At 42.5% G+C, this 16,125-nt stretch overlaps 1 protein-coding gene across 2 annotated transcripts in view; it reads left to right on the forward strand.

Moving 5' to 3' along the window:
- The window catches only part of plpp3 (phospholipid phosphatase 3), a 26,906-nt gene extending 11,308 nt beyond the window's left edge, over positions 1-15,598 (forward strand). Inside the window, exons 2-7 of one of the 2 annotated variants that reach the window (XM_008307107.3) lie at positions 2,096-2,250; positions 5,070-5,162; positions 5,307-5,494; positions 5,582-5,639; positions 8,982-9,158; positions 14,295-14,433. In XM_008307107.3, the coding sequence (XP_008305329.1) occupies positions 2,096-2,250; positions 5,070-5,162; positions 5,307-5,494; positions 5,582-5,639; positions 8,982-9,158; positions 14,295-14,423 (800 nt within the window). In that variant the 3' untranslated portion in view covers positions 14,424-14,433. Of the gene's footprint in view, positions 1-2,095; positions 2,251-2,636; positions 2,795-5,069; positions 5,163-5,306; positions 5,495-5,581; positions 5,640-8,981; positions 9,159-14,294 lie in introns of both variants that reach the window. The other variant, XM_008307106.3, reaches the window with a different exon arrangement.
- Positions 15,599-16,125: the final 527 nt, after the last annotated feature.

The raw sequence follows: 16,125 nt of genomic DNA on the forward strand, positions 1-16,125 counted from the left end.
ACCCCAAAGTAGTGGTGCTGGTTGTGTGGGCAGTGTGGACTTCAGGCACCATCAAAGATTGGCTCAGCCTGGAGTTCACCCACCAGCTGCCAGTCAAGCCCTGGCCCTGCATGCTGTTTGTGCAGGTGTTGGCCTCAGTGACCATACCATCTGCTGCCTTCTGCTTACCACCGATGAATGAGGCAGTGGGCAGTAAGATGGAAGGCTGTGGCGTGTACTGCGGTTCGATGCTCAAATAGTAATTTGTATTCAACGACAAGAAAGGAGAGAACATTTGTGCCAAAGTCATCCATTTTTCCATCACAACTGTAGTGCTGACATGATCTGGATTCACTGACACAGAGGAAAACAGACGTCTAGGATTTGAAGACAGTGGCTTTTCGTCCCCTTTCTTCTCAGGAATGTGTTAGAAATGTGTGTCTTGAGGTTTTTAAGTATAAATTCACATGACTAGTGATTGCAGTGTTTTTACGCGGCCATCGAGTAACCCAATCTCTCCCATCATTGGTGAGACGACAGCTGCGGTGTTCCAGCCGCATGAGAGACATTCATGGCTAGATCTCTGTCTTTGACCCACATGGCAAAAATCCCTGTGATGTGAGCTAACCTCATGAACCACATGTGGGAATATTTTCTGTGCAGTCTGACATTGATTGTATGTGTTGGCTTTGTCTGTGTGTGGGTTCTTAAGGACACCTCCATGTTTTGAGCTCCTTCAATTCATCAACCCCCATGTTCATACGCACACGCCACACGTACAAGCTCTCACGGAAAATGTTCCAGAGACTGGTGGCCTCGCTTTCTGTTTTCTTGGCACTGACACGTTTTAAAACATCTCAGACTGTAGCGGTCACAGCCAAAGTGTGGACACACGTATTTGGGATTTACAGACATGTATTTATTTTACCCATTTGTTTTCCTGATTCGTAGTCACTTCTGTTGGTGTCTTTAAGTTGCCCAAATTGCTCATGTGTTTGGACACAGTCCCTATATTTTAACTGCTTCTTTTTAAAGATGGCACCTTTTGTCATTAAACACTTAACAGACCTAAGATGTTACTGTCAATATATAATTAACAAAAGTTAAAATAACTTTAATCTTTAAAAAAAAGAAGCAAACGTCTGTCATCTTTACAGCATGTACAGCTAAGTGGACAGTTATAGCTTTGACTGGTACCTTAGTGGGTGAGTTTTTTTCCACATGATGTTAGTTTGGAGCTCTTTCTAGTTGACAATAGCGATGTTAGCATTTTAGCAAGAGGAAGTGATAATGACATGGATAATAATGACTTTTTGCTTTCTGTTTTATTATGAATTGTGATCCATTACACAAACATAATGTCACCTCTTATAACTAAAAAGCCAAATTAACTAAAAGTTGTTTTTTTTTTTTGTTCAGTTTTACAAAGAATTGGTTGGTTTGCAATGACCCAACAGGTATTTTAACAGTAGAATTCTTCTTCTTTTTTGTTCATTGTGAAAAATGGCCAGGCTGTCTGAATGATTCACAGTGGCTGGCCCTGATTCTTTCATCTTCAGTTGGACAATCCCTTTTTGAAACCAAGTGTTCACTCATCTCACACATGATCTGGAATAAAAAAAAGAAAAGAAAATGACTCATAATTTCTAGGGAGGCTTCCTTTAAGTGGAAATAAACATTTTGTTTTTTATGCCTAGAGACAACAAACATTCATATGCAGTTAAATATGTACTGGAGAATAATCAATAAAATGTCTGAAATGATTAATAATTATTGGACTGAGTCATAGAAACATTCCTTACTTAATATACAGCTAAGCTAAAGGAAACTGCACTCAAGTTGCAGCAGTGAAACATGGAATGGCACTCTCATCGCTTCCAAAGCACTGAATAGTGTTTCAATATATTGACCTGTCTGTTTGCTGGTCTGCTTCCATTGCCTTGATTATTGAACCCTCAGCACTAAATGTCATTGTGTATTTGCTTTAGCTAAAGAGAGGGAGGGGTTGATTAATTAACATAACTTTAACCTTTCCTTCCACAGTGCACAGGTAAGTGTAGCCATTGAGCCGTGTTGTGTTCAGGTTCATCATGATGTGTGTCCTATGTGTGTGTAGCAATGCTGCCCAGCCTGGTTCTGCACCGCTCCTCTGTTCGTCCCTACCAGAGGGGGCTGTACTGCAGTGACACCAGCCTGAAATACCCCTACAAGAAGAGCACCGTCTCCTCCGCGGTGCTTACTTCTTTTGGGTTGACACTGCCCGTGGTGTCTGTAAGTTTGCCCCGAAACGAGGAGTGTAGACCTGGGAGAACACTGGAGGTAGAAATGGCGAGGGCCAAAGGTTTAATGTACTATAGGCGGCTGTGAATGATTGACAACAGATAACAATAAAGGAAGGGTTATGATATTTTTAATTCAGCCTTCAGAGGTTTGAGGTTAAATATGAGTCACTCCTTTGTTCTGTGCTGCCCGTACATGACATCCTTGAGCCCTCACCCACTTCTGCCCCTGGTGCCAGCATGCCCCTTGTGCTTCGCCTGTTCTGTCCTGTAAATGTCTGTGTCACTGACCTTGTGCTTTTTGCTTTGTTTCTTCTCTCTCTCTTCCCGTCTTCCTCTCTCTATTTTTGCCCTCTCTTTCTGTTGTGTCTTTTGTAGCTAGCCTGCCTTTCCTGATCATTGAGACTAGCACCATAAAGCCATACCAGCGCGGCTTTTACTGTTCGGACGAGTCCATCCGCTTCCCCCGAAAAGAGGGAGACACCATTAGTGATGCTGTGCTTTGTGGTGTGGGCATTCTTATTGCCATCTTCTCTGTAAGTCAATCTTCACACCTGTTGGTTTTTTTTTTGTTTTGTTTTGTTTTGTTTTTTTTTTTGCACATTTTATCATATTTAAGTCAATTTTTCAAGACAATTCAGTAACAATATTGTAGCCCCCTAAACTATCTGTCTTCATGCAGTATCTATCTAAATAACTCCAGGCTCTATTATACATTTAAATAAATCTATTCCTTGTTTTCTTTGTCATACTTTACTCTTTCATCCACATTAAATCTGTGACTCGGTGTAGTCCAAGCAACATTAGGGAGGTTTGTGTTTGTGTGTACTGACTTCAGTAGGTCTTTGCCAGTTCACATGCCCCCTGCGTGCTCCTGCTCCCTGACACCTTGGCCTCTCTGCCCTGTACATTACTGTGGGTGAATGTGTCACAGCTCTCTCCCACTCCAGCAGCGATAGTGGCCTGAGGTGTTTTACCACTTTCCACAATGCAAAATAGTCATTCCCACGACTGAAACCACGCTTGAATATGAAGTATTATGGCAAAGGTTCAGGAGGTCTCAGTGGAAAGACATGACAGTGACATTGTCCAGGAGTAAATGGATGATCATTTCTGCCCTCAGGTCAGGTTAGAAAGCTTCACTGCCCCCTGAGTCCTGGTGCCACTGCACCCCCGTAAAAGTCCCCAGTCCTTTTTTTCCACTGTCTGTTCACCAGCAAATGTCATGGGCACATATACGCACAAACGTGTGTGTTGACACACACTGTACCAGCTCAGCCCTTCTTCTTATTAGAACCAGGAGCCTGCCTGTGTTAGTCAGTTTCCTCACATGTTCACGTGTGGGCAAAGCTGCCGTGTCCCGCACAGCTGTGTTCCATTAGCAGCGTCTACTGCCATGCCGAAACCATTCCTTTAAAGTTCACATGCGTGCTCCTGCAGGCGCACACACACACACACGCCCGTGCACACACCCACTCAGTAGACATATACATTGAAAGCAGATTCTAGTCAGGCCTAGTTGTGCGTGTGTCCCTTTAAATAGAAATCCCAATAGTGTGAAACCTGTCTCTCCATACCTTCCCACTGTGAGAACACCGTGAACAACATTAGGATATAGAGCTCTATGAGCTCACAGACGGATGATCCAAGTAATCCCGTAAGGCAGTGATTGAACCCTATGATTTATTCTGCTTTTACAAGACAGAAATGTCAACAGCGGAGAGGTTTTTGAAGTGCCACATTTAACACATCACAGCAGTCTCCGTCTTGAAGAGCTGACAGTGATCTGTATGTGGCGCCTCAGATTTTTTCATCATTTCCATTCCTTACAAAATCAAATACAGAGCGAGAAATCTGACATCAGCATCTGTGTTAATAATGCATTCGTTATAGTCATATTCAAAACCTGGAGATAAGAAGAGGGTTTACACGCAAACACACACCCAAATACAATTGGGATTCATGTGGCTCTAATCTCCCACTCAGTTTACAGTTTTGGTTCAGTAACATGCAACACCACACACCACAGTTTTGCATTTCTGAAGTTATGTCTATGAAATGTGATCCTTCACATGTCCATGTATCCAGAGCCAGTCTGCAGCCTCAGAGATGGGCTGGTAAATATTTTCCTGCCAGACTGGGTCAGTAGGGAAAATGAAAAGTGAAGCTTTGTCCATACAGGAAGGAAGTGTGGATGGGTTGGTGGTGGAGAGTTGCCAGCCTGTCACTCACATACCCCAGGTGGTACAGCTGTGATTGACATCTCCAGGCTTCTAAGCACCCTGTTCTTAGATGAGGTTTCTCATGGGGCCCAACCCTGCTCAGAACCATCTGTGTGGAATACCAGAGGAGTTGGGATTAGTCCACTCAGTCTAAGCCCCGGTACTGGGACTGAAATCCTCTCTAAACCAAATCTGTCACGATAGAGGTGGACGTTTTCAAGCTGTGCCTGTGTTCTTTCCCATCCCTTCATATTCTTAAACTCCAACAAACGTTTGACCACAGCGTCACTCCTTCTCAGGAGTCTAACACCACATCCAACCTGCCTGATGGAAGGGCAGGCCATGCTCACTCTCTGTGTCTCTCATCCTCACTCATTCTGTCTCACATGTCTTTTCCTCAACACGTCATCTTTTCAATATCTGTATTTTTAAGCCTGGAATTGTTTCAGATATTATTGCATGACCTCTTCAGATACTGTATGACTGATATGTATGTTGTAGTGCATGGTTATCTAAGGCTGCATTCTTCATTTTTTAGATTTTGGTGTCAATCTGTGTTTATCTCAAAGCTAATTGTTCTTTGTTTTAGATTGTGATCGGTGAGTGCTTCAGAATTCACCAACTACACGAAGGAACAAAGTCTTTTGTGGGGAATCCCTACGTGGCCGCGCTCTATAAACAGGTCAGACGCTGGCTATAGGTTTTTCAATCATCATCAAGTCACTTTTCTCCTTCTCCAAACATTACCACTGTGCTCTATAAATAAAATTGAATTGAATTGAATGACTGTGTACTAATCTGATCACTACTACATGTTGTCCTGCAGATGGGCGTGTTCCTCTTCGGCTGTGCCGTCAGTCAGTCATTCACAGACATTGCGAAGGTGTCAGTGGGTCGTATGAGACCCCACTTCATAGATGTGTGCAGACCTGATTTCTCCACCATCGACTGTTCCCTGGGATACATCACCAACTACACCTGCACTGGTAACGAGAGTGATGTGCAAGAAGCCAGGTTTGTGCCAAAAAAAAAGAACTGTTGATATTCTGTTATTAATATTAGTGACTGTGCAACTGAACACAAGCTTTTTTTATTCCACAGAAAATCCTTCTTCTCAGGACACGCCTCTTTTTCAATGTTCACCATGCTTTATCTGGCCGTAAGTCACCGTTCAATTTGAACCCTGATATACATATGAAAACAAACACATTCATTGCAAAGACATGTGTGTGTGTGTGTGTGTGTGTGTGTGTGCTGAGAGACAAACAAAGGCTGACAGATACGACAAGCAGGGCAGCCTAAAGAGACGGGGGCTTTAATTAAGAGATCCGCCGTCTGAGACAAAACAAAACAATGTTCTGATAAATTTCTTCTGCTTCCCGTCCGTCTCCTCCTTTTCCTCCTCCTCTGCTTAACTTATGAAAGTGGTCATTCTCCTCCTTGTTCCTCAGAGAGATGTGGGGAGTTACTTTCTTCAGTCCAGCAGTTTGGTACATCTTGTCTTTCCCATGTCGTCCTTCTCTCACTTGAACTCTGTGACGAGTGCTCCAGGGAGCAGGTCACCAGGCGTGTGAATGTTAAATGTTGAGACGTTGTTCCATTAGAAAGACCCAATAACTACACGCCGTCTATTTGATATTTGGTTCTCTCTAGGTCTGTGTGAGGTTGTGACTTTAAAACCAATCTTACATTTTTTGGACACCTGGAAATACTTTTTTTTTTCATCACTGGCCTAGCTACAGACGGTTGAGGCAGAAAAGCAAACATTTGCGTTTTCATGTGGTTTTGGATCTCACGCCGGTCTGACGGTTAGTCTCGGTGTATTGTAGAATAATATTGTTGTGCAGTGAGAGTTTGCTGTGGGTGTTTCCCAGCCTCTGGTTGAACCTACAGCTGAATCCGGTGCAAACCATAGAGAGCAGATGAATTAAAGGCAGGAGGAAAAAGGCAGCAGTGGAATGTTAATGTTCAGCATCCAGACCACAGTGACACACATACGAGGCAGAGACCAGTGTTCCAGCTGTGGCAGGCTCCTGACCATAGCCAGAGGATGCTGGAGTGAAGACAGTAGAGTGATTCAGGGAGCGCAGCAGAGTGTTTTGGAATATAAAACAGTCTGGGACAAAGTGCCACTGCCCACAATGGCAGCATTCCTAGTGTAAAAGGGAATCTGCGGCATGTTTGGTTCTCGACTTGAGAAAACCAGTCATGTGACGTCAGGTCTTTGAGTCACAGATCCTCCCTACACATTTAGAAAGATGTTCTTCTATTTGTGTGTATTTTTGGTGTGTGTGTCTCCTGATTTAGCTTGAAAACAAAACACATTAAGATGCACTGTGTTTGCAACAACACAAATATACTGTACATATATGTTTATATTTAGGCCAAAGTTTTTATATCCAATAGCTGTTTAATTTCCCCCAAAAACTGAAAAAAAAAATTCTTTCAGCATAAAGTATTGGTCATGAAGACCAATATCTGCTAATAGAGAATATTTTATATATATATTTTTTTAAATATTTTAGTGGTGTTTTCTAATCTTAGATTCACCATTTATTACTACAGGGAGTAAAGAGTAATGACAGGTCTAATGCCACATTAATCCGAAATGATTAAATGATATTGTGGAAAAAAGAAAGAAGAAAATTATGTTTTATTTATTTGAGATTCATAGATTCTATAGGAAGGTCTTCTCTACAGCCACAGCTCAGTCATCTTCCACCACAGTTTCCTTGACAAAGCTGGTGGTGATGAAGTTTGTTCTGCCCTAGATAGATAACCACAAACTTCCACAAGATAAAACAAATATTGATTGCTCACCGTTTTTCGCAGTGCGGCTGTCACCTCCCTCCCGCAACCCTCATATTTGGTCCTTTTTGTTTTCCGTGCAGCGTGTTTGAGTGTTGCTATTTCGACTGATGTGGTTTGAGACCTTGGCAGAGATGGCACACAGCTACAAACACAGTGTACAAGCACACTTAAATGTGTCCTTCAAATCTCCTCTCAGGGTTTCTAATACACACTGTGATGTAGTTATTATTCCTGCTATCACTACAGCAGACAACGTGTTGCTCCATGAAAGAAAAAAACATGTTTGTGATACAAATGGTGAAACCACAGCTATGTCTTTGTCCTATTCTTTCTCACTTTGTTGTGTCGTGTTTTCCTTTTATTCACCACTCACTTTCAGCACAGCGAGAGAGACAAAGAGAATGGGAGAAGGATTCCTGCAGAAACCACCAGACTCCATGTCTCTTTTGTTTTGTGCTCTCATGGGAATCTGCTGCGACTCCTTCTGTTGTTGTGTTTTATTGTTGTTTTTCTCAAGTCTCAGTATTTCAGACACAGCAGATTTGTGGAGGGGCAGGCCTGTAAGGTAGATGCCAAATTCTCTGCTGGATACAGCAGTGCACCTTCAGATTGCATGAGGTTTTTCCTTATTGCTTTGTCTGAGGCGACTCAGTGTATGTGGATTTGCTCACTGTGCAACAGTTGGCCGGGGCCAAATCACTCGGCCAATCACTGTATCCACTTGTTTAGACTAAGTTTAATGGCGTACTTCTGTGTCGCACATTAATCCTTTCATAAACCTAAGAGATTTAGGATGTTGTCTCCCTGACTGTGGGACGTCAGACAGAATTAACTCATGTGCATTTCTCACCCACCACCCAAGAACAACTTCTGAGGAAGCTTGACGTCTAAACATCCCTGCCAAGAAAAAGAGAGCACAACTGGAGGGGATGGGAGGGATTGCTTCCTGCGGCTCCGTGAGGAGAACAATGATAGAGTTTCATGTAGGAAGTGTGAGCTTTACGCCCTTACCTACGTTAATGGTGGAGAGCACAGATTAGTAAGAGGAGCCGTGTCTGTCTGTGTGTATTGTTAGCCTAGCTGATTATCAGACAGCGGTGTGGAGGTTAGCTCCGGATGGACCTCGACAGTGGGCAGTTCTCACGGGCAGTTCTCCGTCTCTGGGTGTGAGAGACAGGAAGTTGAGGGCATAAGTGGTACAGAAACACAGGATGTGTAAGAAACCTTGGCTGACCTCAGCACTCAGATTAAAATAAATAAATAAATAAAACAATTTTTTGGAGCTGTTTCAAATTGACTTAATGTCCATCATTAATGTCACGTGTTCCTGTTTTTGTTCCTGTTTGAATGAAAAGACATGCAGCATGTAAAAGTGTGTGTGTGTGTGTGTGTGAGAGCTCAAGTGGTCCCGATGTTTTCACAGCTGGGACGTAGAACCATGTCATGTCCGGGTCTCAGGCAGTGGAGTCTGTATGTTTTTCTGTTAGTGGAAGAGCTGTCTGGCACTTTGATTCACTCTGGACCTTTTATACTGTAACAACACACAGCAATCACAGGGTTCAAAGCCAATAAAAAAGTACCAAATGTTTGAACTTCATACAGTACCTGCATACTAATGTGACACGACTAAAAACATTAACGTCACCTGTTCTTTTTTCCTTTCCTTTCCTTCCTTTCTTCTGCTCTGCAGTTCTACTTGCAGTCCAGGTTTACGTGGCGCGGCGCTCGCCTCCTTCGCCCGCTGCTGCAGTTCACCCTGTTGATGATGGCTTTTTACACCGGCCTATCACGAGTCTCCGACCACAAGCATCACCCCACTGACGTCCTCGCAGGCTTCGTGCAAGGAGCCCTGGTGGCCTACTGCATTGTAAGTGCACACATTAAAAAAAAAAAAACATTAACTCATTTTTTAAATAACATTTCAGTTTAGAAAACCAACAGATGGAATAATCTTTACAAAATCACTCACTGTTTTTTACTTAAATCTCTCTCTGCTTTTATTGAAAAAAGAAACAATAAAAACCAACAGGCAGAGAAACCGATTCCCTTTTAATGAATAACACACAACTGGAAAGTGTGTTGGTGTTTTGTGAGTCTGTGAGTGGTTGTGGATCTATATTCACCAACTCTTTACCTACTTCTGTGACATATTGCCGCGGCAGTTGCCAGACGACTTTTCTTAAACTTCATCATTATACTAAGCCAGACGGAGCCAAGGAAAATTGAACGTGGGCTCAGAGGAAAATAACAGGCGTGTAAAAAGAGGAGATTAGGCTTTGAATCAGGAATGAAGTTGTTAATTATCAGGGCTTTTTTATTTGGCAGCTCGTGTTCTAACAGCGCAGCAGGCCTCGGTTTAAACTCTGCTGCCTCTGGGAAAAGTATGGAAACATTAACTAATGTGTACACACACACACACACACGCCCATTACTCGCACGCGTTCACCCACGAAAACCTTTACCTTTTTATACCAGATCCAAATAATGAATATGGAAAGGATTAAATTCATAAAATTCAGCAATACCTAAGCAGTGGCGCCTTGGCAAACCCTGGCACCGCTGAAGTGTACATGCACACTTGGAGTTGTGTTCTCCTGAAATGCCAGGATCACTGATGCATCTAGCATGAACTCACGAGCTAACAAATACAGTGAAGCTGTCAACCAGATGGCTGTTACTCATGTACAACATCAACATTGACGTTTAGAGAGGGGGAAAAAAAAAAGAAAAGTTTTTAAAAATGTGCTCCACTTGAACTCTCGATGGTCACATCTGCCAAGAGGAGCGAAGGGAGGGAAATGACAGGAGAGAGGAGCCCTGTCTGCGTCTTGGCTGGAGACAAGTGTGGTTTTAATCCATCTCAACTATTCCCCTACCCTCACACAGACACCCTAACACACACACAGAGTAACGCTGTTCACATCCGCATGAATGCATAGTCAAACCCCTGCCGATCAAGCAGTGAGGTTAGTTTTTACAATCCCTGACGCCCCTTCTGATTTGCCCAGTCTCACATCTGTGAGCACTTTAGCTCGACTGCTCCAGCGTCTCAATGAGCAGTGGAGCAGAAACAACCTGACAGTAGATGAGTGGACGTAGGAAACAGGACCTTTTGCCTTTACGCTGTCAACAGGTGTGTTGATAGCGTACTTTGGACTTTATATTGATATTGTATTCAAATATTGTAGTTATGTCAAAAGTGTATGTTACTCTTAGATATAAAAACACCCATTAAATACATGTGGAGGACACCAACCAAGGAAAACAATCTGTATTTGTTAAGAGGCTAATTCTAAATCAATCACTGGTTGGACTGACATCATATTTTAATGTAACAGATTTTTTTTAGAGCCTGAACAACATAGTCAATTAATCCATCCTGAGGCATGTGATCATTATGTGTGTAGTTCCAAGTGAATTTGCACGTCAAACCAAGTGTGTAGTTGTCAACCTTCGCACAAAATATGACATGATGGATGATGTGGTTTGAAAAATGCCCTTTGTTTCCAGGGATATTTCAGGTTGATTTAACTGTGTCAGCTAATCCATTATAAACACCAAGGGGTTTGGGCTAGCTGTGGATTAGTCACCTCATTAATCACGATTACTCAAGATCTAATTTACTTCCTCAAGTATGTAAATATATATATATATATATATATATACTGTAATGAAGAGACAGGCAGGCAGGCAAATATGTGTCATAGCTGCTTTTAATGGTGGTGACTAATCCAAATGATGACATTTCTGATCATTCTTAACAGTGTAGAAAGTGTCGGAAGTCACTTTGGAAACTCCAGGGAAGCCCTTGTCCTTAATATCAATCTGTCTACAGTCTCTCACAATCCATTTGACAATTTAGTCATTCAGCTTGTCAGCTGTGGACTTAGTCAGTGTCCTGCGCTCGGTGATTTTGGTCTGGCGCAAGCCGGGTGTCTGACCCGAAGTTAAGGCCTCCACAAATCACCAGTCACAGAATACTAATGGGAGCATGTGATTCAGGGAAAACAGGGAACTACAAGAGGAAGTTGACGGTCAGCCTTACCTGACACTTCCTGTCAGACACAGTGACCTACTTTTTGAACATGTGTCGTAAGAAAGGTCAGAGGACTGAAGGCAGCAGGAAACAGCTGTCAGAGAGAAAGCGGCTGTAGCGCTCAGTTGTTTTTCAAAGTTCATTGTCACAATGGAGAAGTTTGGGGTCATGGCAAAAACAAAACTGCTTTGGTTCAAAAACATGTGGATATAGTGCCCAGAGTGGGGGGTCTCGGATACTGAGGCATTGTCTTTGTGGTCAGTGAACTTGTGTAGAAGCAGGAAGTCAACTGTATCAGTCAACGGCCACAAGTCAAGTCTCTTCGTATTATACGGCCTCCTAAACGGTTGTTTTAACCTCTAATGTACGAGCCAGCCACACATGGAAGTGTGTGATAAGTAGGCGCTGAACAGCTGATTGTTTTCTCCAGACTGAATTTTGACCTACTTTTATGGAACCTCATTTGCTGACGTGTTGCTCAGGCACAGCGGTTTCATGTGCACGAAAACATGTTTCATTTATTGGTGCACAAATAGGGCGTTGGGTAAGTAATGTAGAATACTTAAAGACATTTCCTCCAAAAACCCACTTGCTGCTGAGTCAGTTTGATTTGAGGTTGGGCATTTTCTAGACACACACACATATACAGTACATCGTACCATATATTGCTAATAGACATTATATGTCATACTCCACACTTAGTAGTAATTTGTTTGTTTTATTTTAAATTTACGATATCAAGTTGGAGAAGAGTAACATGATGGCTTTTGTCTTAGTAGATCTTTACTAGTAATTTTACTGAGTAGCTCTGAGTAAAACAGTAGTAGAGTAGTAGTAATATTGTGTTCCATAAGCTACAGCCTGGTCAGTGAAGAGGAAGTTTTTCTTAAAGGGAACAATCAGGCCAACGTTGTCCAACATGACAATCTTAGGCTTTTAGAGTTTGGATTTGACAGTAGAAAACGTTACGTTTCCCAACCTCTCTGACTGAAGGAGTGTTGGCTCTGTGGTTTTTAATGCTTCCTATGGATTCATTTGTATTCACACTTGTAAAATGCAGCCACATGTGCATCCCAGGTTTGCTGTAATGTGGTTTAAGAACAGACGAGGCAATAGGCTGCATTTCTAACTGTGGTGTGTTCATTTCAGATACAACCTCAGTCTTTGAATCAGTGAGGGTTTGTATATACCTCACACAGGAAGTGGTGGCCCATGTTAAACTAAATAGAGAATGCTAAAGGCTAGCTGACTACAACGGATCTGCTGCAGGCTTGGACAGGAATTACACAAATGTTTCATGTATGATACACCAGAGTACATGACACTAAATATTGACAGTAAAGATAAAGAGGCTCTTTGTAAGCAGCATAAAAGCAGCTGTGTAGGTCCATGCATGTGTGATGCCATGTAACACAATAAAGGTCTGATATATTCAGTAAATGAGAAACTGCAGTAGAAGACGATGTTTAAGAATCTTTGGTTTATAAGTAGATCGTGGATCACATGTCAGAGATTCTACTACAGAAAGTAGAAATGAAGACTGAACTGTAGTGTACCACGTGTTGAACATTCCTGGAACAGCCCGGATGGCAGCTTCTTACTCCCTCCCCATCTCACTGGTCAGTCTTGTACTGTAGCACGAGATCCAAGGTCATGTGATTTAGCCGAAACTCAATCTTGGACTTCATTTGAACTTTTCTCTTTAGTGACTAGTTTCAGACAAGTTTTTGGAAACCTGTTATAAAGTCAACACTGACTATGACTTCAGCCTAAACTGTAGAGTGTCTGGCTGAGGCTCTCTGCTCTGGACAGAATGGCAACAAGGAAGGAAACTCCACTGTTAGGCCTGTTAGTGTATGTGCGTATGCCTGCACTCATGCGTCACTTCTCAGTGGAAGCCTTCATCACTTGAATGACCCAGACCCTTTTTAAATGGAACCCATATTTCACCGTTACAGTCATTTCCAAAATGCCCTTTCCCGGCCATTCCTTCCCATTTTCCTGTTTGATGATGTCATCGAGATCTCAGGAAGAGATCCCTTTACTGCCTTTTTTTCTCTTAGACTTTCTTTCATTCATCACAAAGAAAATACAGGCAGACCTCAGCAGTGATGTAACATGGGAAGTCACCCCTGGCACCACTTCTTAAGAACTCTGGCATCAGAGCTAACTGTACTAAGGTCATCAGATTTAGCGAGATTACTCAGTGCCATCAACTTGGAATAACACAGTGTTACAGAGGAAGTTGACGTGGAAATCAAGTGACCAGTTCACATTAAGTGCCGGTTCTGACCTCATGAGTGATGACACACACGTCTTTATTGAAAAAAAGGGGAAGCACTTCATTATATTTCCACCTTATCACTTGCCAGCAGAAGGCTCTGGGATCCATATCACCCACACCCAGGATGGGTTGCAGCAGGAAGAATGGTCCATGTAAAATGAAACTTAACTTGATAAGGTCGCTAATTAAAAGTACAATAACTAATGTACACTTTCAGTCCAAGGCAATAAATACAAATAAACTAAAGCCACTTTAAACTAACTTAAAACCTGATACTTTCAAAACATTTTAAAAATGTTATCACTGAGGAAAGGTTTTTACTCACATTGCTGTCTTTAAATGGAACGTTCAATGATAGATATGTTGTTGTGTTGTGTTTTGATACTGTTTTTTTCAGTATACTACAGATCTGGACCGCAGGCAGGCCAAAGATGAGGGATTTATGTAGCTAGCTTTATGTCGCTTTTTAATCTTGTGCAGAATGAGACCTGCCAGTGTCCTACAGACAGATTGATCATCGTTGTGACTTTATTTGTGTGGTACCTGTCATAGTACCATGTACTGTATATAGATGAACCTGGTGTCCCAAGTTGCTCACAGAGATCTGGTCTCATGCTCATCTGCTTTTCATACTGTAAATATGGCTCACACCCTCTCCCCTCTCTCTCCCTCTCTATCTCCAGGTGTTTTATGTGTCAGACCTTTTCAAGCCCAGGGTGAAGCTGGTCACACCGCCGCCCTCTCCCATCAAAAAGGAACTGCTGCCTTCCTCCGACATTATCGACAGAAATAACCACCACAACATGGTGTAACAGAGACCAAGTCTCTTCTTTGTCTGTGACCGAGGAGCCGACCGCAGCCATGCTGACCTCCCATCGGACAGTAGAATGTAGCGACGAGAGACTGTAGCTGCTTTTCCAAATGGCATCCTCCTCCTCCTCCTCGTCTTTCACCATTTTGAAGTACCTTGCCAGGGGCCCTGTGGACAAGAGTGTCCTGAAATATCCTGAAAATGGAACTGCAGAGTCCACTGTTATTATTGACTAATATGTTCAACTACGATTTGACTTTCTGAGCCCTTTATTTTGAAGTGAGGCATCCAGAGATTTGAAGACAGATGAAAAACGACATCAATGAATTAGATCACCTGACAGACAGAGCTGAGGTTGCGGAGGTTTGACAGAAGTGTGACCACATGAAGGAAAAACCATGAAAAGGAGAATGAAGAAGAAAAAAAATTAATGAAGAAAAGAACCCTGCCAAGGAAAGGAGGAAGTCTTAGTGCTGCCTTCTCTCTGATCTCTCTGTGGCCTTAGAACACCATCAGACAACAACTTCCTTAGGAAGGATATTACTGAAATAACTAGCAGCATAGTCATACAGTATTTACAGTATAAAATATATAACTTATAGCACTGTTTTATTCCTTTTTCGTTATCACCACTTGCTGCCTGACACGTCCGACAGAAGAAAGGTTTGATCATACTGATTTCCCCGTGACAGAAACGACTGGTTTTTGAAAGTCAACTGAGCCTGGTGTGATAATCTTTTCAAACTTAATACTCAGGTTGTCACTTGATGCCTTAAGACTTGGCCATTTTTTCTTTTTTTTTTTTTTTTCAAAACGTCTCCATCTTCAGCCAGTCGGGCTTTTTCTGCTTGACTGTCAGTGCAGCCTAAACCCGGGATGTTGCATTTAATGTTGGTTAGCTGTAGTGGAGCAGGTTACCAGCAGGTTACCAGCAGGTTACCGCCTGTGGACGGAGGGAGACAGACCCCACCACTCTGCAGCTGCTCAGCAGGTGTGGCTGTGCCACGCCTGCTTTCTCTGTTCAGTGGTGTGGTCAGTCACTGTGGACAGAGGCTGATGATTTACAGCTAAGCTGGCACATTATTATGGGATGATTGCACTCCCCCTGCAGGCAGGGAGAGGCCTCTCACCGACCCAATCACTCATTTGTAATGGATTTTTATTTTTCAGTGAGTTTGTGTGTGTGATTATGTTTAGTCGTGCGTGTGTGTGCGTGTGTGTGCACGCCCATAGGTGGGTACACTGGTGTTTCTACATGTACATTGTATGTGTGTGTGTGTGTGTGTGTGTGTGTGTGTATGTGTGTGTGTGTAAATACATATAAGCGCTGTGTCCTGTGAAAAGAAAAACCCTATTTCTGTGTTAAACAAACACACACTGTTGTCTGAGCGTGTGTGTGTGTGTGTGTGTGTGTATGCCAAGGAGCAGGCGAGTGTCATAAAAACTGTGGATTTTCATTATTATTTTATTTTTTTAACCAACTGAAAATTGTCTTTCCCCATCAGACTCTGCCATGTCTTTACGCCGTCCTCTCATTTCACCGAGATTTTCACCCACTTTCATTTTTTTATAAATGTATAAATATTGTATAGATAACTAAAACGCTCTCTGTAAAATATGTCTTTAACGTGTTTAGATATATCCACTATAATTACAGACCTGTGTTGTTCACAAAGTGCTGCTTAAGAGCATTGATTGACAGA

This window comes from Cynoglossus semilaevis, chromosome 2 (assembly GCF_000523025.1).
Source record: "Cynoglossus semilaevis isolate Cse_v1.0 chromosome 2, Cse_v1.0, whole genome shotgun sequence".
Classification (NCBI taxonomy): domain Eukaryota; kingdom Metazoa; phylum Chordata; class Actinopteri; order Pleuronectiformes; family Cynoglossidae; genus Cynoglossus; species Cynoglossus semilaevis.